This window comes from Streptopelia decaocto (genome assembly GCF_964273445.1).
Source record: "Streptopelia decaocto genome assembly, chromosome: 15".
Lineage (NCBI taxonomy): Eukaryota > Metazoa > Chordata > Aves > Columbiformes > Columbidae > Streptopelia > Streptopelia decaocto.
In genome coordinates, this window is record NC_138670.1 from 8,660,429 (window position 1) to 8,681,987 (window position 21,559).

General features: G+C 56.6%; 2 protein-coding genes across 3 annotated transcripts in view; both read left to right on the forward strand.

Moving 5' to 3' along the window:
• DGCR2 (DiGeorge syndrome critical region gene 2) overlaps positions 1–3,496 on the forward strand; it is a 40,341-nt gene extending 36,845 nt beyond the window's left edge. The window contains exons 9-11 of one of the 2 annotated variants that reach the window (XR_014185442.1): positions 53–289; positions 1,067–1,862; positions 3,166–3,496. Coding sequence is in view for 1 of the 2 variants with exons in the window: in XM_082065898.1 (XP_081922024.1) it covers positions 53–289; positions 1,067–1,308 (479 nt within the window). In the remaining variant the exon portion in view is untranslated. Of the gene's footprint in view, positions 1–52; positions 290–1,066 lie in introns of both variants that reach the window. The other variant, XM_082065898.1, reaches the window with a different exon arrangement.
• Positions 3,497–11,195: 7,699 nt separating this feature from the next.
• LOC309446603 (carbonic anhydrase 15-like) lies at positions 11,196–17,154 on the forward strand (the record flags this gene model as incomplete). Its single annotated transcript, XM_082066470.1, has 8 exons — positions 11,196–11,262; positions 12,945–12,980; positions 14,164–14,334; positions 14,568–14,728; positions 15,444–15,536; positions 15,841–15,907; positions 16,087–16,253; positions 16,936–17,154. The coding sequence occupies 8 exons, from the start codon at positions 11,196–11,198 to the stop codon at positions 17,152–17,154; spliced, it is 981 nt and encodes a 326-aa protein (XP_081922596.1).
• Between the last annotated feature and the right edge of the window lie 4,405 nt (positions 17,155–21,559).

Genomic DNA, 21,559 nt, shown 5'->3' on the forward strand with positions numbered 1-21,559 from the left:
AAATTGAAGAAAGCATGGGATCAAGTCACTTCTTTTTCTTCTCTTGAAACAGTGCACCATTTTAACTTGGGCCGCAGGATGCCTGGTTTTGATTATGGTCCCGACGGTTTTGGAACCGGCCTTACTCCACTGCATCTTTCAGATGACGGGGAAGGTGGGGCGTTTCACTTCCATGATCCGCCTCCACCCTATACTGCTTACAAGTATCCAGATATTCAACATCCAGATGACCCACCTCCTCCGTATGAAGCTTCTGTCAATCCAGACAGTATCCTTTGTTCCACTCCAGGTATGCAGGCAATAACTTATCTATTTTTTTCCTCTTTTTTTTCATTTTGGCTAGATTTTTTTTTTAACTATAATTGCATGCTTTAGTGATTGTGATGGGAAAATATTTTGTGATAAATTTCCTATTTCTGTGATGGAAAAGTCTTTTGTTGAAATGTATCAGTAAGCTTGCCTCTTTCCAAAGGTTCTTTGGATCACCTAAATTACAAGTTGAATCCATGCTGCAAGCAGTTTAAGTCTTAGACCATACCTATTTCCAAGCCTTACCTTGGATGGGTTACCTGGTTACCTAATTTCCACTATGCTGATACCTTTTTTGGTGTTTGGAGATAAGTCTGTAGAGATTGGTATTAAAAGTAGAACAAATATCAAGTACAGGAGATTTTGAATAAGATATATCCAGTGTCTTCTCTCCTCCCCACTTCCCCACCCACACTCTCCAAAAATTGACCAAAAATATCACTTTCTAATGATTCACCCAGTGCTCTTCAGTTTTGCAGCTGTGGTATTCACATACTGTAGAAATCATTCCAGTCTGGGATTTTATAGCAGCATATCTCACAAGATAAGTGGGCCTGATTAGTGCAAGTATCTTATTTATATATTGAAGTTTTATTTTCGCTATATAATTTTCCTCTTTTGCAGTGTCATCTCTTTGTGCATTAGTGCAAAACCAAGAAAAACTCTGAGCTTCTAGAAATACAGATAGTAAATCTATTTGGGAATGTGAAATGATATACTTCACGTTCTAATTCTGCTCTTTTTTTGTCCTGTGCAGATGGAGTTCTTGCTCAGACTGTGCAGAGCAATCCTCCGTCACTAGGAAACTGTGATGTATCCCCACAGCTCACCGAGGGATCGCTGCCTCCCTCGGTTGGTCCTTCTCCAGTGGAGCTGGAAGACTCTGCTGACAGCAGCACCTTTCTTGTCCGTCCCGACACACCGCGAAATGACAACGCACCGGCAGAAACTCTCATGGGCAGCCGTCACAGCCACTGTTCTCTCAATACCATTGTATAAAGGAGTAAAAAGCTGACTGCCAGTCAGAAATAGTTTTAGCAACTGTTTGCACAGACAAACACTAATCCGTGGTTTGAACTTCAGAAGGAATCTCCACTTTGTTTTTTGAACACTGCTTTTATGTTCTAGGTTAGGATTGTGCCTCTCGTTTTTTGGCTGTCGTTATTCATTCACTAATTGGTTTGTCTTGTAAATATGGATTGTATAACTGCTCTTTTTTTCCATTGGCGGTGGAAAAGAGTGCAGAGAATTTCTTTGACTTCTAAGGAGGTGAAAAGTATGGGTAGTGTTGTTTATTTTTTTTTTTTTCTTAACCTGAGAGAAAACAAAATCGACACCAGAAAAAAGCTGCTTGGATTTGGCTGGATACCACTGGATCCAGGGAACAGATGACGGAAAAGGAGGGCGGGAGCAGTCACCATTCAATCAATTGCTTTCTCTCTTGCTTCAGTGCTACACTTGGACAGAGCAGAGAAGACAGAACTGCAGGGGAAGGGGCTGGGGGCCTGTTTTACAGAGCGGGAACACTGAGGAGCTAAAACACATGCCACCAAGTAAGAGCTACACCATGTAAAACATTTGCATGTTTTGATCTGCCCTGCTGTTTCAGAACGCCATAGGGGACTGGAGGATGGATGATCTACGCAATAGGTTACAAGTGGGTACTAAGAAAACTGGGATTTGCAATTGCAATTATTTGTTGGTAGCTGCAAAATCTTTTATTGTTGTGTAAACTTCTGGCCCATAAAGAAAACCAGGTCTGTGTAATGCTTGTGTCCCTTCAGTAGAATCCTCGTATGTGTTAGGTAGTACTTTAGGGAAGAGACGGGAGCAATTAACGTGGGTGCCGTCTGACTTCACCATATGAAGCCCTTGTTTCTTATAATCCTGTAAGGAAGATTGAGGTGTTTTTCTTTGTAGCTTAACTCTTTTATGGTGAACAGTTGCACAGGACTGGCCTGGATAGAAGACCATTGTTCTTGCTTTTCTTATTGCATGCTGTATTTAGCATGTAAGCGTGTTCCCTCCCCTCTATTTTGCTTCTTTACAGTTCTACAAATACCATTTAAAACAGTGATCAACATGCACTATACATGATGTTTAATTCTAATTGGACTCTTGTTCCTTATCTGAGTCCCATAAATTGCCAGCCCTATTCTAGGGATTTCCCCTGTGCTCCACAAACCATTTATTTAGGTCCCATGAGGGGTTATAATGAGGTTAGTGTACTTAAATCAATAAAGCAGTTTGCTTCAGTCTGATATGTCATCCTAAATTTCCCCCTCAGATTGAACTCTTTACGTTAATTTACAGATGGCAAGCAGATTCATTTGCTCCCACACTAAAACCAAAGTCAAGCATTGTTGGTTTTGATAATGAATGCAAAACAATCTTTACAGGTGATTTTAAATTTAAGTTTGGATTTCAGCATACAAATAATTTACCCTTTCTCCCCATCCTCCTTTTGCCTCTGCTTCTCCCTGACTTACTGCAGCAGTCAGCAAATGAGGTGAATTATAAGGAATTTGTAAAGAATGCTCTTTGTGAGGGTTCTCCTGTTACCTTATGAAGGGTACAAACCTAGAGGGACAGGAAGAAAACACTGTGTGGGGGTGTGTATGTGATCTATTTTTCTAGGAATGATGAGAAATCATACTTGTATGACAAATCCTAACCCACGGTTGTGGTTTCCCAGTGCAGCTGACTCTTTCCCCATTGAAAATGCTGCTACTTTCTATTCTGTGTCTTGCCTATAGGCTTATACTGTACGTGGGGATTGGTCTTGACAATTCAACTCCTTTTGTACAGAAAACTGAATTTCGTTATTGAGATCCTATCTGGTGTTTTGACATCCAGATACTTGCTAACAATCTCGAATCCATCGGAGAGTGTGAATCACGGTTCTGGGCCGCGCTGCTGGCACACGAGTGGGAGGAATTGCTGCTAGGAAGCCTCTGCCTGGAGCCGAACCGCCGCCGCGTCCCGCTCCCGCTCCGGCCGCAGCGGTACCGGCACAGAGCAGCCGTTCTCCACCCCGCAGGAGCTCCCACCGGCTCCTCCTCTGAGTTCGAGTCCTGGTCTCGTGAAGTGGATGGATAGCAGTAGTCAGAACCACACGTACAAGCGATTGAGCATTTCTGAAGTACGAAAATAAAGCGGGTTTTGTGCGTTTTTGAGCACACTCATACGTTTTATACATTGTATGTACTGATTTTTCTTTAGTTTTATAGGTACGAATGTGTGTGTGCGTGTGTGTGTTTCTGGATGGCGAGATATATATATATATATATATATACATACAGTAGACGGTAACCTTTGTGCTGCGTCCCGCTAGGTGCAGCTAAGCACTGGGATATAAACTAGGCTCTTAGAGTTAATACTTCTCTCAAGCTGGCTACACCCTGGTGTAGGACAGGCTGTGATACTGTACACTTCAGTAGGATGTAAAGTCTATGCTACTACAATCTGTTCCTGAAAAATATTTTGCTAGCAGTGCAAAATAGAAAACTTCAAGAAATTTCTTTTGAAGGCAGATGGAATATTTGTTCTTTGTAGTATCCTAGCGCAATAACAAAAGGCCTTTTGGCTCAGTTTAGTCTCTGAAGCTGTGTTTTGTGGCTGAGGTGACCGGGTACCTTACCTCACACTTCTAACACTGCGGGGAGCTGTTTGGTATTTTGGTTTTTATTTTACTTTTGGTTCTGTGGTGAATTTTATTGGAAAATAAGCTCTGTTACAACTGGCCCCTGGTTGTAGCTATTCCAAATGGAGGCTTCTTTGTAGAAGCTTCTGTGTGATATTTTCTCCATTGCTTCTGAGCCTTGCCCACATGTATACTGGTGTGGAGGCTGCTATTTTTCTCTCTTTCCCCCTATCCTCCTTCATCTTGACTGTAAACAAGGGAAATTTTGCCTTGAACAGAGCAGCTCACTAGATACAGCTCATTTACAACTCTTGGTAAGCTTCTAATTTGGCAATAAAATTGACACTTTTTCCCCTTTGTCATGTAGCTTTTTCACACTGAGTACTTTCTCTTCAGTAAGAGCCTTTGTAGCAGAAAACATCACAACTACTCAGACTTCTGGACCAACTGGGGAAGAGTTTTCTTGACAGCAGTTGACTCCTCAGCAAACCTTCCTTGCCCTTGGCAAGGTCCCTGGTAAGCAGTTTGTCCTCAGCGCGGTGGCAGAGGTTGATGCTTGCCCGGGGAAGACCTTTCTGGCTGTTGTAACGTCACAGCGCTCGGTTCTGCGCAGGACTCGCACCTCCCATTGTGGCCTCGGACAAAACCGCTCCTCAGATTCCCCATCCTCGTGCCCTGGTGCCATTTTGAGGTCCCTGCTGTTCCTCCACAAACAGCCCTAGTTGATCACAGCAAGGTTTTATTTACTAGGTGAGTTGTAGAGTATTGTCACGTTGGAAGGACGGTGGGTTTCCCTCAGAACTGTCATTCGGATGTACAAATTGCTTGTCTGCGTAATGTTCAGTCTTGTCTAGTTTTGAACCTCAGACTGTACCTGTTCACGGCAGGACACTGATCTAGGAGATTTAAATAGATGGAAAATGTTTTCTGAAGGTTTGACCCTGCGGTCGGCAGGTGCTCCGCCAGCACAGGGTCACGGCTGGTGGCCTGTTCACGTGTCTCTTGAGTTTCACTTGGGAAGAAAATGTTTTTGTGACCAGTAATTACTGTTCTTTTCCCATCTAACGTTAAATGAATTTGGAGCTGTTTTTAAAGATGTTTTTATCTTTCGGATGTGGATTTTTCAATGGCAAATCACTGAAGTTTTAACGTTGCCTCACACAATCCATAACACATCTGGTTGTTGGGTGTTTTTTTTCAGTTGCTGACTTTTTGTTCTCCCTAGCTAAGGAACATGCCATGCACAGAAACGTCTTTTAAATTCCCCATGCAAGTTGGGAGCTTGACCCTAAAATCAGAGCAGATTAGTGCAGAGGAGGCGAATCGAAGTTCATACATTTTACTCCTGATGTCCCCCAGTTCCAAATGAAACACGCGTTTCTTTGGAATAGACACTTTGTGCAGGAAAGATCTGGTTCCCCTAAGAGCCTGCGTCGCCTGCCTGCTACGGTACCACATAGCTTTAACTTTCCGGTATTGTGCACCTTGCAGTGGCGCGGGTGGCGGGTGCGGCGGGGACGCTGCGTGCGGGGCCTGTTGTGTCCCCGCGGCAGCGGGTGCCTGGGAGCTGCGGACAGAACGAGACGCTGCTTTCTACCTTCTCCTGGAAAATAATCTTAGCGGATGCTGCATTTACAGGCTTCTCCTGTGTAGTTGGTTTGTGACTGGACTTAACTGTGGCAGTATAGAAAAGATTTTGATATTCTGTGAAATACCATGTAGAATTTAAATTTGATACTATAATAATTCAGTCCCTGTGACACTGTTTTTTTGTTTTAACTTTTCTTTGGGTTGGCACTAATATTTTTGGGTTTTTTTTTTTGGTTTTTTTGGGTTTTTTTTATCAAGATGCTGTGAGAAACATTTCATCCAAATGCCAAATAAATTGTGTTCTGTAAGAGAAATGGCCTGTTGCAGTGTCTCCTGATTTCTGCACCGCTGTGGTTCCTCAGCGTTGCGAAGGCAAGTCTTGTTAAACCCCACTTCTGAGCTGGGATCTTGCAAAAAGGGAGGCTGCTGAAGTCCTTTGGTGTACAGATCTCAGTGGAATTTACCTGTATGAGTGTAATTTTAAGAAAGTCTTGATTTTACACCCAAGAAGGTGAAGTGCAGCCTGTTCCCGATGCCCTCCCCAAACCTGGGGAAGGTGCTGAGTCCCCGGGCAGGAGGGTTGTGCTGGGTGGGAAACAGATCTGGACCCCCTGCTCCCGGTGTGGGGTGATGGGGCTCAGGGGAACGAAGCAACTTGGTCACCGGTCCAACCGGGAGATGGGGTGACATGAGGGGGACGGGTTTGCACTGAGCAGTGTTGCCTCCACGGGCACTGGGGAGCTGGTGGAACAGCCTGACGAGAGCTCTGGCTGGCCTGGCCCTTCAGCTCTGCCAAAACTGGAGCTCCAAGGAAGGGTTTGGGCACTGCAGCCCTTCCTCGGCTGTGTTCTACACCTCTGGCCCAACACGGGGGCTGGAGGGGGGGCGCTGGGGTGGGCTGCTGGGAGAGGCCTTGGCGCAGAGCTGTGTTTTGGGGTGTGCAGGGGGGTTCTGTCCAGCAGAGGGTGGATCTGCCTTGGGGTTGTACAGCAGATGGCGTTTCTGCGCAAACCAACCTGAGCTGCTTTATGTTTCAAGCCACTGCAATTCCCTTTGGAGCTCTGGGGACACGAAACGAGCTGGGGTGTGTGGGGTGGATGTGGCTCCCTGTCCCTGGTCCCCTGAGCCTGCAGTGAGCTGGGAGGTGATGCTGCCTCTCCTGAAAGAGCCTGTAACGCCAAACTATTTAACAAAGCTGGCTGATAGTGGGGAATATTGCCCCAAAAGGCCTCGCTGGGTCAGTCTCTTTAAGCAGTTGTGCTGGTTTGGTAGCGCAGGCTCACAGCTGGAGCTGGCGGGGGGACACGGGATGGAGCCACGTCTGAGTCAAACAGTCGTGTCTCACCTGTCCCAACAAGGTGTGTTCAGCATCGTCACGGAGTGCTGCTGTGGAAGTGACTTGTCCTGTAGGATGTACTCACAGCAGCACGACTGGATGCTCCAAGGGGTGGTGCGGGCTGAAGATGTGTCTGTCTGGGCAGCGCTGTGCTGCTGGCACCGGCCCCGGCCTGGTTGGGAGCCCGGGCAGTGTGTGCGGTGCCACGGGGCCCCTGTGTCCTTGCCCTGTCCTGGTGAATGCTCCATGCAGTACAAGAGCTGCAATCAGATGTGCCAGAGACATGCAGTCGAACGCACTTTACCTGGAGGTAGCAGTTCAAGAATTAAAAATTGGCCTCCTGATCGCAGCCTGCCACAAGAGGGGCTGGTTTTGGGTGCGTGGAAAGAGTGGCAGCTCCTTTTTGCACAGTCTGGACCTGGCCCCAGTGACCTGAGCTCAGGTCTCAGCCACATTCACTAGTTTTTTATGAGCCACGGGCTCGCGGTGTTTGCTCTGAGCGCTGCGGAACAAGTCCCTGCAGAACGGGCTGTCCCCGTGCCCGGCTCGTGGCCGCAGGATGCGTTCATTGCTGAAAGCCATCCAGTGCGCAGTGTCATCGTCACCGCGGGTGCCGTGGGGGCTCCGCTGTCCCTTTCCTGTGCTCGCAGATGGCACCTGCTGCCGCAGCCGCCTCTGTGGCTGCCGGGTCTGACCCAGCGCAGCCCCAGCTCCCAGAGCTGCAGCTCCCGCCAGGCTGGGACATGCTGGCTCAGTGGCGGCGATGGAGCGCAGCCCTTCGTCCCTGCTGGTCTCGGGGGACAAGTGTCTCCCTACAGCAGCTGCCTGATGTCACGAGCATTGTGGGGCTCAGTGTGTCAGGGCCCCTGTGTGACCCTGCTGACACTGCAAGACCCTGTGCAGACACAGCTTGTCTGTCCCTCCTGACCCCTCCCCACCTGGAGATGAGGGTGATGGTGGCTGCAGTGCCACCACTCCCAGGGCTCACAGCTGTGCCCCCTGCACCCCGTGCTGGGGTGGCTGTCCCCACTGACACTTGGAGGCTGTGGCAGGGGCATGGCTGGGCAGCCACCTGCTCTGAGTGCTTACAGTGCATTTTCCTGGGAGGGTAATTAGTAGCTGTGCTCAGCGTGGCATGTCCGGGGCACTCAGCCCCTGGGAGAGCCCTGGGACTTGGGGCCGCAGGTCGGAGGGGTGTAGGGGCTATGGCTGGCAGTGGCCCCCGGTTGCCAGGCTGGCCTCGCCGAGCGGGGGGTGACATCGCTGACCCCGGTGACGGCAGGAGCACGGGATGAATGAAGGGGCTGTGCAACAGCGTGTGGCCAGCGCACATCTGCCAGCACAGTGCCCCTTTGTGCTGCTGCCGCTGTGCTCCCTGCCCCACTGCCGGCTTTATCCCTGGGCTAGAGGCAGCTTGTTATGGAGATGAGAGATCTTAACGGAAAATCAGAAGTGGCCAGAGTGTTTATTCCCCTTGAACTTCACCTCCCTGCTGCACTTGCTTCTCTGGATGTCTATGATTCTTTGTGCACCTGTCCCGGGCAGGGTGAACCACGCTCTGGTGGCTCAAGTCCTTGTCTTGCCACTGTCCCTGTCAGCCCAGGTCGCTGGGCTGGGCTCCCAAGCGTCGGAGCAGGATTTACCTCCAGAGCCGTTCCTGGCACTCCACTGTGTGCTGGTGCAGCACTTGCTGACGCTGCACATGGCGGGGGTTCCCAGCAGGGTGGCACTGTGCCCACGACCGATCGATGGCTGCAGCTTAAGTAACTATTTTTATTTTTCAGCGGTATTTTTTCTCCTATCATGGCTCCTGCCCTTGGTGCTGTGAATACATGTGTCTATGGGGATGTCGGTTGCCTCCTGGCTCTGTGGCAGCAGGACGATGGACGTGGTTTCTCGCAGAGATGCAGGATCCTCTGCGAGCTCCCCACCACCAGCACGGCAGCGAGAGACCGGCAAGTACAGAGCAGCTCTTTCAAGGTTTGGTCTGGTTCCTATAGAAACTGGAGGTTGCTCCTGCCTGGTGTGCCCCGAGGAGCAGCTGGGGACGGGCAGAGCGGGTACGGTGCTGCTGCTGCCTTCCCACGTACCTTGGTGCCGCCTCCTCTTCCTTGCGCGGCTCCTGCCCCTCGGCAGGGCTGTGCTGAGCCCCACTGGGCTCTGTGTCCCCATCCAACCATGCAGGACTCTCCAGGCCTTGTAGGACTTCAGGCTGGATGTGCCACTCCTTGTCCTGGCAGGTCTCTTTGTGGGACAAGGGACCTGTGCCCTGCTGTGTGCTGGATCACCTGCTGCAGCACAGTGCTGCTGGTGCTGCCAGCCGTGTGTCCTCTGCGGTGATGTCTCTGCTCCTGTCCTCCTTGCCAAAAATCACCACCAGAGAAGGCTGAAAACATAAAAGGGTGTCCTGGAGGGAGTACGTCTGTCCTGATCAATGCCCTGGGGGCAACAGCCCAGGGATGGTGGGTCCCATTGTCTCCCAAGCCCCGAGGGTCTGGGCTTCCCCCCCCCCGCTGTCTGGCAGTAGAGGCTGTCCTGCTGCAGGCAGGTGGCAGAGGTGCTCCTGACACTTGGTGGGCTCGTGCCTTCAAGGGACACCTTGGTCTATGCTGGAGCAGCTCCTCTGCTTCCCAGCAGATCAGTGGCGGGCTGCAGACCTGCTGAGACCCTCCGCCTCGCCTGCCTGCCCCCTGCGGCTCGCTCCGGAACGATGATCGCAGCCCTCTGCAAAATACCTCATCCCCGGAACAGGGGCCAAGCGTCAAGCATGGCGCAGATCCAGAGCAGCCTGGGGGAGCCCTGCGCTGCCACCCCCCCATGCCAGCACCTGAACACGTCTCAGCACTGCCCAGGCACCTGCCTGGGGTTGGCTCTGCTCAGGGGGGACAAAGGTGCCCCAAAGAGCCCCCATTGAGGACGGGTCCCAGTGGGTGTGTTGTCCCCTTGCAGCACACGGCAGCCAAGAGCCTCCGCTGAGCCAGAGCCGTCCCTGGCCAAGCCGGCAGCAGGAGGCTCCTTCCCGCTGCCCTCACGCTGCTGCCGGGTTTGCTCATCCTGGCACGTCTCGGCAGCGCTGCCGGCCAGGGCCCAGTGCTGGTGAGAGGAGCTGCGGGCCGGCCCCGTGGCCTCCTTTCCCCTGCTGCCTGAGGAGGACAGCGATATTTTAGGAGAATGTGTCAACACCACGCTCCTGTGTTTTCACCCCCTTCCTACCTGCCTGTTGTGAGTGAGATACTGGCTCCTGTGGGACCTGCCTGCACGGGTGCAATGGGGACGGCGTGCGCTGTCTCTGTGTTAAGGAGGTGAATGGCTGTGTCCCCCATGCCAGGCTCCTGTGATGTCCAGGGGGGTGCTGCCCCCCTGCCCGCTGCTGTGTGACTGTGGGAGCCTGAGCTGTTACAGCGTGATGCGGCCTCTTACCGGCTGGAGGGGAAAGGGCCGGATCCCGAGCCACCAGTGGTGGCCCTGGGGGCTGAGTGTGCCCCATAGCGCAGCTGCAGGGACCACCTGTGCCCCGAGCCTGGGGGCTGCAGGTACCACGGCTGAGGGACTATGAGTGCCCACTGGTCTTTGCCCAGAGAGGGGCCGTGTGTCTCCTGTTTGCACGGATGAGCTGGATTCAGCCCGTGGGTTCCCACAGCACTGTCTGCCCCAGGTCAGGTCCCTGACGGGAGCCACCACTCTCCTGGTGTGGGGGATGCAGGACCCACTGCTGGCTGGGGGGTTGCCAAAGCTGGAGTGGGTGCAAAGGCTGTCCCATGGTGTGTACCTGCAAAGAGTGGGGAAGGGATGGGGCAGAGCTGGCGCCCCCAGCCCCTTCTGCCCACTGCCAGCCCCCCTGAAACCCATCTTATGGCCCCATGAAACTGTGCAGGGGGTGCAATGGGGTGCAGCAGGGGTGCTTCTAAACCCCTGCTTGGGGGATGGAGAGGAGGATGGTACCTGGAGGCCACCCCCCACCCCTCAGGAGCGGGCTGCAGCCCCAGGCTTGGCCAGCCCCCTGCTCCCCTGCCCTGTCCTGCCGCCTGCCCTTGGGCTGGCACATCCCGGGCAGGGGCCTGGCACGGCGCAGAGGGGCTGGCTGGGGGCCGGGCCGCTCCCCCGCTCCCTCCTAGCAGCCGAGGAGTTAAAAACTCAGCCCTTGTGATGAATATTTAACAGCAGTGCACAGGCTGGAGCGGAGGATTTCTCCGGGCTGCCTGGGCGCTGGCAGCCGCCGCCCGCCCCAGCCCCGCCGCCCGCCCGGGCGCACTGCGGAGGAGGACGGGGCGTCGCGGCGGGGCCGCCTGCCCGTCCCTGCCCGTCCCTGTCGCCGGCATGGGGACGCAGGGGCTGGGGATAACTTTCCTGACTTTGCCTCTCGTCGTGCGAGCAGCCGCGGGAGGTGAGATGCGCTGCCCCCCCACCCTCCTCCCGGGCATCTGGGGTGGCCGGAGGGGCCAGGAGGTCCCCACGGCGGGAGAGGAGGGGCGGTCGCGGGGTGGGGGGCTGCGGTGCACCTGTGCCAGCCCTGCTTATTCCCGTCCTTTTCCCATGTGCCGAGGGGGTGATGCAGAGTTGGGGTCCTGGGGGCAGCTGTGCCAGTGGGGCTGGAGGCAGGAACTGGGGGTCCTGCTCTGGCCCGGGAACCTTCTCCTGCCCTCCCACCATCCTTCTCCCCACTGGAGGTTGTCCCCATCATGCCGCCAGGCTCTGGGAGGTCTCAGCCCACCTGGGACTCAGTCCTGGCAGGAGGTGCCTGCGCTGGGGTCCCCTTGGGCTGGGTGGACATTCAGGTCTTTGGGTCTTGGGCTTCAGTCCATCTGCCCCACAGATGCGCCATCAGGAAACACAGATGAGGATGAAACCCCTGAGCAAACTGGCGCTGCCATCCCGGAGATGAGGCGCTGGGGTGCTCACCTGCATTTGGGCCAGCGGTGGCAGCGAGTGCTGCCCTGGCTCCCGCCAGAGGATGCTCGTGGTTGGGTGAGGGCTGGTGGGTGCAGATCCGAAGGTCTCCTGGGAGCTCAGCTTCTGCCTGGACAGGGAGGAAAGTCGAAGGTCCCTGCTCTGGAGAGCCTCTGAGTCCTGCATCAACTTGCTCCCGGTTCTCTTCTGAGGCTGGTGTCTCCTGTACTGCTGTAGCGAGGATTTGGATGTGGTGCTGCAGACTGGGGCCACGAGCAGCGCAGGTGGAGAAAGGCAGGGCTGCCTGCAATCTGCTGGTCTGAGCGGCTGTGATCGGCACAAGAATGTGGCTCAGCTCGCCTGCAGCCCTCCAGCCGTGAGCACGGACCACTCGTGTAGGGTGGCCCTGGGCAGCACCCTGGGGGTCCGAACACCAGCTCTGTGCCTCCTGCCAGGAGCAGGAGAGCTGAGGAGGGAAGGGGTGTGCTCCCCAGCTCCCGTTGCAGAGCTGGTGGCCCTGGGCAGATGTGCAGGCAGCAGGAGCTGGGCTCCAGCTTCCTGAGCATCCCCTGGGCATCCCCTGGGCATCCCTGCACCTTATGCACCGGCACCTGAGTCAAGTGCACAGTCCCTGTAGCCACCCTGAGCACAGGCAGCCGCCCTGGTGGGAGATGGGCAGCTCTGGCTGAGGTGTCCCTAATGATGGGGAGAGCCGTTGTCCCCGCAGTGTGGGCTCAGGCCTGCCCACCGCCACCCCCTGCCTGCTGCTGCCAGCCCACCCGTGGGCAGCCGTGGGAAGCACTGGGAGAGGGCTGCAGCAGCCCCCCCTCAGCTCCCTGCTCACCCAGGGGGGCAAGACGTCTGGTGTGGGGCGAGGGTTTGCCTCAGCTCCCCAGGACGGGAAAGAGGGGGACGGCCCCACAGCAGCGAGGTTTGGCTGCCTTGCAGCAGCAATGCTGAGGGAGGTTTCCCTGCGGAGCAGACGGGGGAGGCAGGGAGGGTGCGAACACGTGAAAACACCAGTGCCGAGAATAACTAGGATGAAAATGAATGCTGGCGGGACCCCTGGCTGCAATGAGGGGTGTCCTGGCCATTGCGGGGGGGGGGCATGGCTGTGTGTGGGTTTGGGGAGAGGGTGCCTGTCTCCATCACCTGCCCTGAGCTCTCCTCTCTCCATAGGGCAGTGGTGCTATGACTCGCAGGACCCCAAATGTGGTGAGTGTTGCCCTGTGCGGGATGGGGGGTGCTGGGGCTGTGCTGGGTGTGGACCCCTATGTTTCCCCTGCCTGGCTGCCCTGGGCAGCAGCGGGGACTGTGGCTTGGAGAAGGGTGAATTCACCCATATCACACTAAGGGGGTGTGATTAGAGGAGCTTGACTCCCAGACGTGCTGATGCAGAGACGGGAGACTCAGCCCCAGCCCAACTGCAAGCCTGGTCTGGGTGCTCCCAGGGCAGCAACAGCCTTCCCTGTTTCATCTGAAGAAAATTAAGGCCCAACTTAAAAGATGCCATTAGCGACCCCAGAGAGGAGCAGGCATTAGGGTGCCCATGGGGTCCCAGCATGAGGAGGGTCAGCTCCATTTGGGCAGGCAGTAAGCCCTGCCTGTGCTGGGGAAGTGAAGCATGGCCAGGAGCACTTTGTTGCAAAGCATGCAAATAGCTTGTAAAAGGTTAATTAAGGATCAAGGAGCATTTAATCAGCTATTACGGCCCAACAGTTTTATAGCTCTTGGGTGCATGTACCTTATGCCCAGCTGCTGTAGCACATCAGCCATGGCCGGCAAGTGTGAATCACTGGGCTCCGCTTATCCCCGCCGGACCAGCGCTCAGCATCACAGGCAATTTAACCTCATCAGGCTGGTGGTGAGGGCAGATTTTGGCAGGACAGGTTTCAGCGGGACCAGCAGGAAGCAGCTTGGGCAGCATGGAGCCACCTGCGTGCCCACAGCAGGGCCACAGAGAACGGTCCCTAATGAAGGCACTGGCTAATTTGTGTGGCCAGCACCATGCCAGGGAGCCGGCAGGGCCGTGGCACAGCCAGGCTGTGGCTCCTGGGGCTTCCAGGCAAAAAGCTGCCCGCAGTAATGAAAGGAGAAGAGAAGGAGACAGGACTGAGCCTGGGGGCAGGAGGCGGGGGTGATTGGCTGCCCAGCAGTAATGTGTTCCAGAGCAGAGCCAGGGTGCCCACAGATGGATGCCCGGAGCTCCCTGGGACTGGGTGTCCCCTGGGTGGATGGGGCTGGAGATGCCGGGGGGGCCCATTCCCTTGACAGGACCCTCCAGCCCAGACACCGGCAGTGCCAACACTGCTGCCTCAGGGCCACCCTCAGCCTCGTGTCCCCTGGGGGTGGCAGTGGCTCTGTGGCTGCCCGTGGTGCCTCTGCTCCTCCTCTGCAGGCCCCAGCCACTGGAAGGAGCTGAAAGCCACATGCGGCGGTGACAAGCAGTCCCCTGTGAACATTGACAGGCGCCAGCTGCAGCGGGACGGTGGCCTTGGGGACATTCTCTTCGAAGGCTACGACCAGGCCCCCCCGGGCAAGTGGAGACTGGCAAACGACGGGCATACGGGTGCGTGCTGTGGCCGGGCACCCTGCCCTGGCTCCCTGGGCACCGTCCTGGCTGGGGTTCCTCTCCTGAGTGCTCCTGCCCTCAGCTGCATGGTCCTGGGGTGGCTCCTGCCCTGTGGATTTGTTAGTGCTGGGCTTAAGCCTGGGGAGCACAAATCCAGGTATGCCAGCACTGTCCCCCATCCGAACCCTTATCCTAACCCCCATCCTTGCTCTGTCCCGCTGCCTTTGCAGTGATGCTGAGCCTGGAGAGTGAGTCGGTCCCTGAGCACATCACCATCAGCAGTGGGGGCCTCCCCGGCAGGTACCGGGCACTGCAGCTCCACTTCCACTGGGGCAGCCCAGCCGGGAACGGCTCTGAGCACACCCTGGATGGGCACCAGCTCCCCATGGAGGTAGGCGAGAAAAAACACCCTTGCACTCTCCAGGTGGCCCAAGTCCTTGGTGTGAGGGGAAGGTGTGATGCTGGTGTGTCCCAAGGTTGGCACACAGCAGATTGAGCAGGCTCAGTGACCCTGCACCAGCAGGTTCAGCTGTGCTTCCCGTCACGACAGCCTTGTGCTGATGGTGGGACATGCACAGCTGCTGCACAGGGCACCTGGCGGTTAAAATGCAGTTGACACGAGACTCAAGGTTTTTCTTTACCATGTGTGGATCAAGCTGCCTCGTCGGGGGCACTCAGCGGGGTCTGGGGTCTCTGCTCCTCCCCAGGACTGCACACTGAGTCAGCGTGTGCAAGCAAGAGTGCGCAGGAGCGTGCTGTGCCAAACCCGTTGGGACCCTTCTCGGTGAAAAAAGCTCTGTGCCTCTAAAATATTAATTATCTACCAGAGGAGAGCAAAATTTATGTATTGTGGCTCATGGATGCCCTGGGACCACTGGCCCACTTCCCCCACGTCCTTCAAAGGATGCTGACTGTATGGGGTTCTTTGATCCTCCCAGCAGCCGCCCGTGGAAGCACCCATGGGACTGGGAGGGCTTTGCTGGGTGGTGGGCGGCTTCGTGTCTGTCTGCTCCAGGCTGGGCAGGGAGATCCATGGGCAAGTGCCCCACTGCTGGGGGTCGGCCAGGGGCAGTTGCCCACATTTGGCCCCTCCATGCTTTCCCCAGCTGCACATTGTCCACATCAATGTCAAGTACCGGACGCTGGCAGAGGCCAAGGGGCATCCCAACGGGCTGGCTGTCCTCGGCTTCTTCTTCCAGGTGGGTCTGTGGGTGCTCATGCTGCCGGTGGAGGGGACGCCCTGGGAATAGGTGGGCGGTCAGTGTATGGCTGTCCTCAGGGAGCGAGGAGAGGCAGCGAGGGTGGGTCAAGGCCAGGAGGTGCCAGGGAAGATCAGTGGTGAAATGTGCCGTGACCCTGCCGCCGGCTTCATGCGAGAGGCTCATCCATCCCCTCCGCTGCGCTGCGGTGACACAGGTCGGGGCAGCTCTGCCCGCGGACGCTCAGCTGTGCAGGGTGACCTGGCTCTGCCCTGCCCCAGCCTTTTACTGTCCCCCTCCACAGGCCTCTGAAACCCCGAACACCAACTACAATACCATCGTGGCGGGGCTGAGGAACATCTCCCATGCTGGTGAGTCACCTCCTCGTTGGGCCAGGGATGGAAAGGGGACAAACCCTGGTGGGTTTGGGTGGGGGAGACCTGCTGATCTGTGGGGCCATCTGGCTGAAGGGAAACGGGTGGGGTGTCCCTGCTGTCCCTGCCATGTCCCCGGCACAGGACAGGCTGGGTGCCCATGTCTCTATCCACAGGTGACTCTGTGGATTTGGCCTCCACCTTCCGCCTGAGCACCCTGCTGCCACCTGCCCGCCATCTCTCCAGGTACTACCGCTACCAGGGCTCCCTCACCACCCCCGACTGCAGCGAGGTCGTTGTCTGGACCCTCTTCGAGGAGCTGGTGGAGATCGGTCAGGAGCAGGTACCAGCACGCACAACCCCATGCTCCGGCAACCAAAAGGCTGGACCCCCCGGGGGGCCCCTCTCCTTGTCCTTCCTGACCCCTAAGCAAGAGCACAGGGAAAGTAATCTCTAATAATGTTCCTGGCAACTTGGCAGTTAATTAATTTTATGAGGGTTAAGTAATGGAGCCATGGCCACCTGCCAGAGGGGAGAAATCCTGTCTGTAGTGCTCTCCTGCCCAACCTTGATGTTCAGAAAGGCAAATGGGAGCAAACTCTTGGAGCACAGAGGCTCCAGGGAGGTGGTGGTGTGGGTGGATGCATGTATGGACGGATGGATGCATTGATGGAGTGAGTTCTCCTCTGCTACCCAAGCATCTTAGCAGATGTATTTCCTTGAGGGTGTCATGGGCCAGCTGCTCTTTAAGTGCTCAGCACAGGCACTGAACCACCATTAGCTCCTTTAAAACTCACGACTCGATCCATGTAAGACCCTGGCTCGTGTACTACCCTCCAGGTCTGGCACTTACCCTTGGGGTCTGGGCTTGGGACGGCAGTGAGGGGTGGCAGGGGGACCCCGTTGAAACAGGGCTGTGCCATGGGTCCTGTGCCATTGACTTCGGGGCAGGACAAAAGGAGGATCACGAGTGGGTGGGGGCCTGGGGTACACAGTGAAGCCACCTCTGCCTCTCTCCTGTGCAGCTGCGGGCGTTCGTCAGCACCCTCCACTTCCCACCCGCTGGCTCCACGCTCCTAAAAATGACCAACAACTTCCGCCCGCCGCAGCCCCTCCATGGCCGGAAGGTCTTTGCCTCCAGGGCGGCCACGGCCAGCGGTGGGTCCCCGTGTGGCGGCCACCACCAGCTCCTCTCCCCCCTGCTCCTGCTGGCCCTGCTCGCCCCCTTGTCACCAGCCCTGTAGGGTCTGTCCTGGCCTTTCACCAGTCTCCACACGAGCGTTGCTCTGCTGCTATGGTGATGGGAAGGAAACACACCTGGTTCTTCGGTATATGGGAAAAAAAAAAATAGCAAAAAAGCACGTCAAGACCTCAGCTGGGTGAAGATTTTGCAAATTTGGATCTCTGCAGAGGTGAATCTCTGCAAGCCCGGAGCCTCCCTGCACTGGCCCTGTAACCCTGTGGTGGGAGCCACCAGGAGGGGATGCTGGGGGGGCTGGAATAAAGCCGAGGTCGCTGCTGATGGCTAAGGGTCACTGCCTCTTCGGTTCCGTGTCCCTTCGGTGTTGCTGGGGCAGGGTGCTTGCCACCGGGGTGTGGCATTAGTGGGCAGGGAGCTGGGGGACAGTGTCTGGGTGGCACTGGGGGATACTGGCCTCGTGCATGGCTGAGCAGGCTGGTGTGAGACTCCTCTGTCCTCCCTGTGCGATGAATCCCTGGAGCCAAACTCTGGCCCTGCGTGTGGTTCAGGGTCCTCGCGGTCCCTGTACCTGCAGACACTGTCCCGCTGCTTTCCCCGCGGTTGGGGTGGCTGACAGGGATGGGGCAGCACAGAGGGAACTGATGGCCCTTTCCACAGAGCTAATTTTACGCTGGCAGAAATAGCTGCACCTGCCAGCACTGCTTCAGTGCCGCCTGGCAAGGCAGGGGCAAAGCCAGGGCCCAGGCGAATGGAGTGGTTCATAATTAATGTGCTGAAGCTGCAGGCATGTTCCCGTCTCTTCCTGAGTTATGGTCATAAGAGCACAGGTTGTTATCTGGAAGCAGAGAGAGGCGGGTTGAGGTTTTAATCATTTCTGAGGGGAAACTGCTGCCAGCACACGGTCCTGGCCCAAGAGGTGGCTGCAGCACCCGTGGGTGCAGGGGGCCTGAGCATCCTCTGGACATGAGGCTTGGGCTCCCTCTGAAGCCCACAGTGGGGAAGCAGCTTCTCCAGAGCATGGAGTGGCCCAGCTGAAGACCCTCCAGTCCCCATGCTGGGGTGCTCACAGGCCCTTGAGAGTGCTGGGGCTCCATAAAGCCACCCCAGAGCTCAGGTCTGGGGTCTCGGAGCAGCCACCCTGGTTGGCGAGGAGAGCCTGGGCTGCTGGGTGTCTTTGGGTGCGCAGCACCCACAGGATGCTGACTGTGGGGTGCCATGTGCTGCCGCAGTGTCCAGTGTGGTGGTGGCAGCGGCCACCAGCTCGGTAACTCCCGCCGGGCTCCAGCTTGTACCGGCTGGAAGCAGCAGCCTCGCTCGGGGCCGTGTGCTGCCCTGTCATTAAGGACCTCGTTAGCGCAGGTGACAGCTCTGGCCGCCTGTCCCCGCCGCGCTGGCGGCTCAGGCCGGTGAGAGCCGGCAGGTGTGGGGCCACACTCGCCCCGTGTGCCCACGGGCAGCCCGTGCTGCCAGCGCCTCGGGGGCTCCGGCTGGCCGCGTGTCCCCACCGTGCCGGAGCGCTGCCATGGCCGCCAGGGGGCGCCCGCCCACCGGCTGCGGGCACCCAGGCGGCGCTGTCACCGAGCGGCGCTGTCACCCGTGTCCCCGAGCCCCGTCCCGCCTGTGCGCCCCTCCGCTCTGCCCTCTGTTCCCCCTGTGACCCCCGTGTCCCTTCTCCGCCCATGTCCCCCCCGCGTCCTCCATGCTGTCTGTGTCCCTGCATCTTTCCATGTTCCACCGTTCCCCTGTGTCCCCTTCCCCACTGCACGGCCCAGCCCCAGCCGCTCGCACCCACAGGCTGTGGGGGGTGGCTGCCCCACAAACGTGCCCGGGTCCAGCCCAGGGTGGTGATGGGTTCAGCCGCAGAGCATGGCAGGACGTGGCCAGCCATGGTGAGCCCCAAATGGCTGCAGCCCCCCCAGTCTACTCCAGGGGCACCTGGGCAGTGGGGCCAGACGTTGCCTGCCCAGGGGGGTCCATCAAGGCACAGGCTGTCGCTCTCCAAGGGCGGGAGGTGGCTGAAACACCCGGCAGGAGCCCTGGGAGCAAACACCCCTGTGCTCAGTGTCCCCCCGCCTGGGGATCAACCCTGGATGGCCACGGTGGCCATGGCAGAGGACAGTAGTGGCACCAGGAGGGTCCTGGCAGCTGAGAGCTCTGCATACACTGTGCAGCCTGCTGGGACCCCAAATTTGGGGAGGTGCTGTGTCTTCCACCAGGAACACTGGGCTGCCCTGGCAGCCTGGGGAGAGGACTTGGCACCACACCAAACACAAAAGCCATTGTTGAATTGGCGCCAAAAAATGGCTTTTCCCGCGCTGCCCATGGCACAGCTGGGCAGCCACGCTCTGGATGCCACGTGCTGTAAAGTTTGTGCTGAGCAAGTGACACGTGTGGGTACCGGGGCTATTCCTGGCTCCCAGCTGGTGTTTGGCCATAGCGGGCTCTTGTTTTTGGCCAGGCTGTAATTTTAGCAAAAATTGTTCCTGAGTAGCGGGGCTGCGGTCGGCACAGCTGTTTGGGGTGAGCACCGGCTCAGGTAGGGGGGCAGCGATGTGCATCAGCACCCCCCTGGTCACGGCCAGCCTGGGGTGCCTGGCCAAAAGTGCCCAAAACATGGCAGAAATGCTTAAACCTGATGTTCTTCCCCTACTGCAGCTGCAGAGGAAGAGGAAAGGGCTGGGGCTCTGCTGTGGCTGGGGAGGGTGACATTTGCTCAGGGTGGGACGGCTGCTGGGGAGGGTGACACTGGCTGGGGTGCAGGGTCCAGCCGGGGGTGCACCCCACATTCCCCGCCTGTCCCCCCAGCCCTGGCTGCAGAAGCTGTGCACTGGCACTGTGCACTGGCACTGTGCACTGGCACTGTGCACTGGCGCTGTGCACTGGCGCTGTGCACTGGCACTGTGCACTGGCGCTGTGCACTGGCTCTGCTCACCCCAGCGGGCCACAGAAGGGGAGAAAACCAAATTTGCTTGAAGTCCTCCCTAAGCAGTTGAGTCAAACCCTTCTGTTCCCTTCCAAGGGCATGGTGAGGACTGCAGCAGCTGCCTCCATCACACCCATCAGCCACCACTGCCACCGCCTTGCTGTCACCCCGCCACCAATGTTTCCTACCTAGAAATATCTTAACGTTAAGCTAAAAAACCCCTACCTTGGAAGTCCTAACAAGGGCTGAAACTCAATGACTGCAGATGAGTAGCACCAGCCCTGTGATAAAACCCCGCCATTAGCACACCTGCTTGGGGACATGTGGCTGTTTACACCAAATATGAGCAGAAAACAAGGGTTTGCTTGGTCCCCAGACCAGGGCTGAAACTCTGCTGGGAGTTTTATTTTATTATCACACTGAATTTGAGATGATAAATATTTTGAAGCAGCTGAAAGGTGTTTATTTTTGAGTTGGTTCAGCTTGTTTACAACCTGTTTACAAGCTCGGGTATTTATCTTTGGGGCTGTTTGCGTCTCCCCAGGCTGTGGATAGTTTAATACACACCTAAATAACCCGCAGCGAGGGGTCCGGCCGCCCCTCCCGGTGCCTTCCTGCCGGATGCCAGCTGCGCGCCGGCAGTTGCTGTTTTGACAGAGCTATGCAAATGCTCTGGTCTTTGCAAATGGGCTTGATTGCTCAGGTTGTGTTTTCAGCCACACCAGCTTCAAACATTTATTTATTTCGTTTAATTCCCTTTCAATTGCAGGGTGATAAACCTCGGCCTTGGGCTCTGTGGCTGTCCCCAGCTGGGGCTTTGTTTTGGGGTGTGCCCAGGGGATGTTTCATTGTATTTAATAATTCATAACCTGTATTTTATAATTTATAGCCTGCATTTTATTCATTCATAACCTATGCTTTATTTCACGGATTTGGGGAAATCTGCCCCGTATTGTGGGAACCTGGCGGCCGCCCCCTGCATCTCCTGGCAGGTCAGTCTGACAGATAAGCCCAGCTGAGGGGCTGCCTGGCAGGAGGCAGAGGCTGATTATTTTAATTCAGCCAATAAGAGAGGATTTGGGGTGACCTGGCAGTGGGGTGGCAGTAGGCGGCCCTGGCAGTGGCACAGGGGGACAAGGGCATGAGCTGAGCAGTGTCAGGGTCAGCCCTGTCCCTGGTCCCGTGTGTGGGGTCAGCGGTACCCAGCCAGGGCAGCTGGATGCACTGGGGTCACTGGGAAGGGTGTGTGTGTACATGTGCTGCTGTGTGTGTGCAAGAGGGGTGACTCCAGGCTGGGGACGTGCACCCTGGCACAGGCACGCAGACCCACCAGCCTTGGCACCAGCCCCCAGTGGGTCCCTGGTCTCCTGCCCTGCCAATTTTGAGCAGCCTTGGGCTGCCCCAAACCCTGTCCCCTCACTGCGGTGGCTGATGGCCCTGCGAGGTGACATCCCGCTGAGGCAGGGGCAAAGCTGGTCCCAGCACAGAGCCAGAACCATCTCGGGGCTGAGCCGACTCGGGGCCT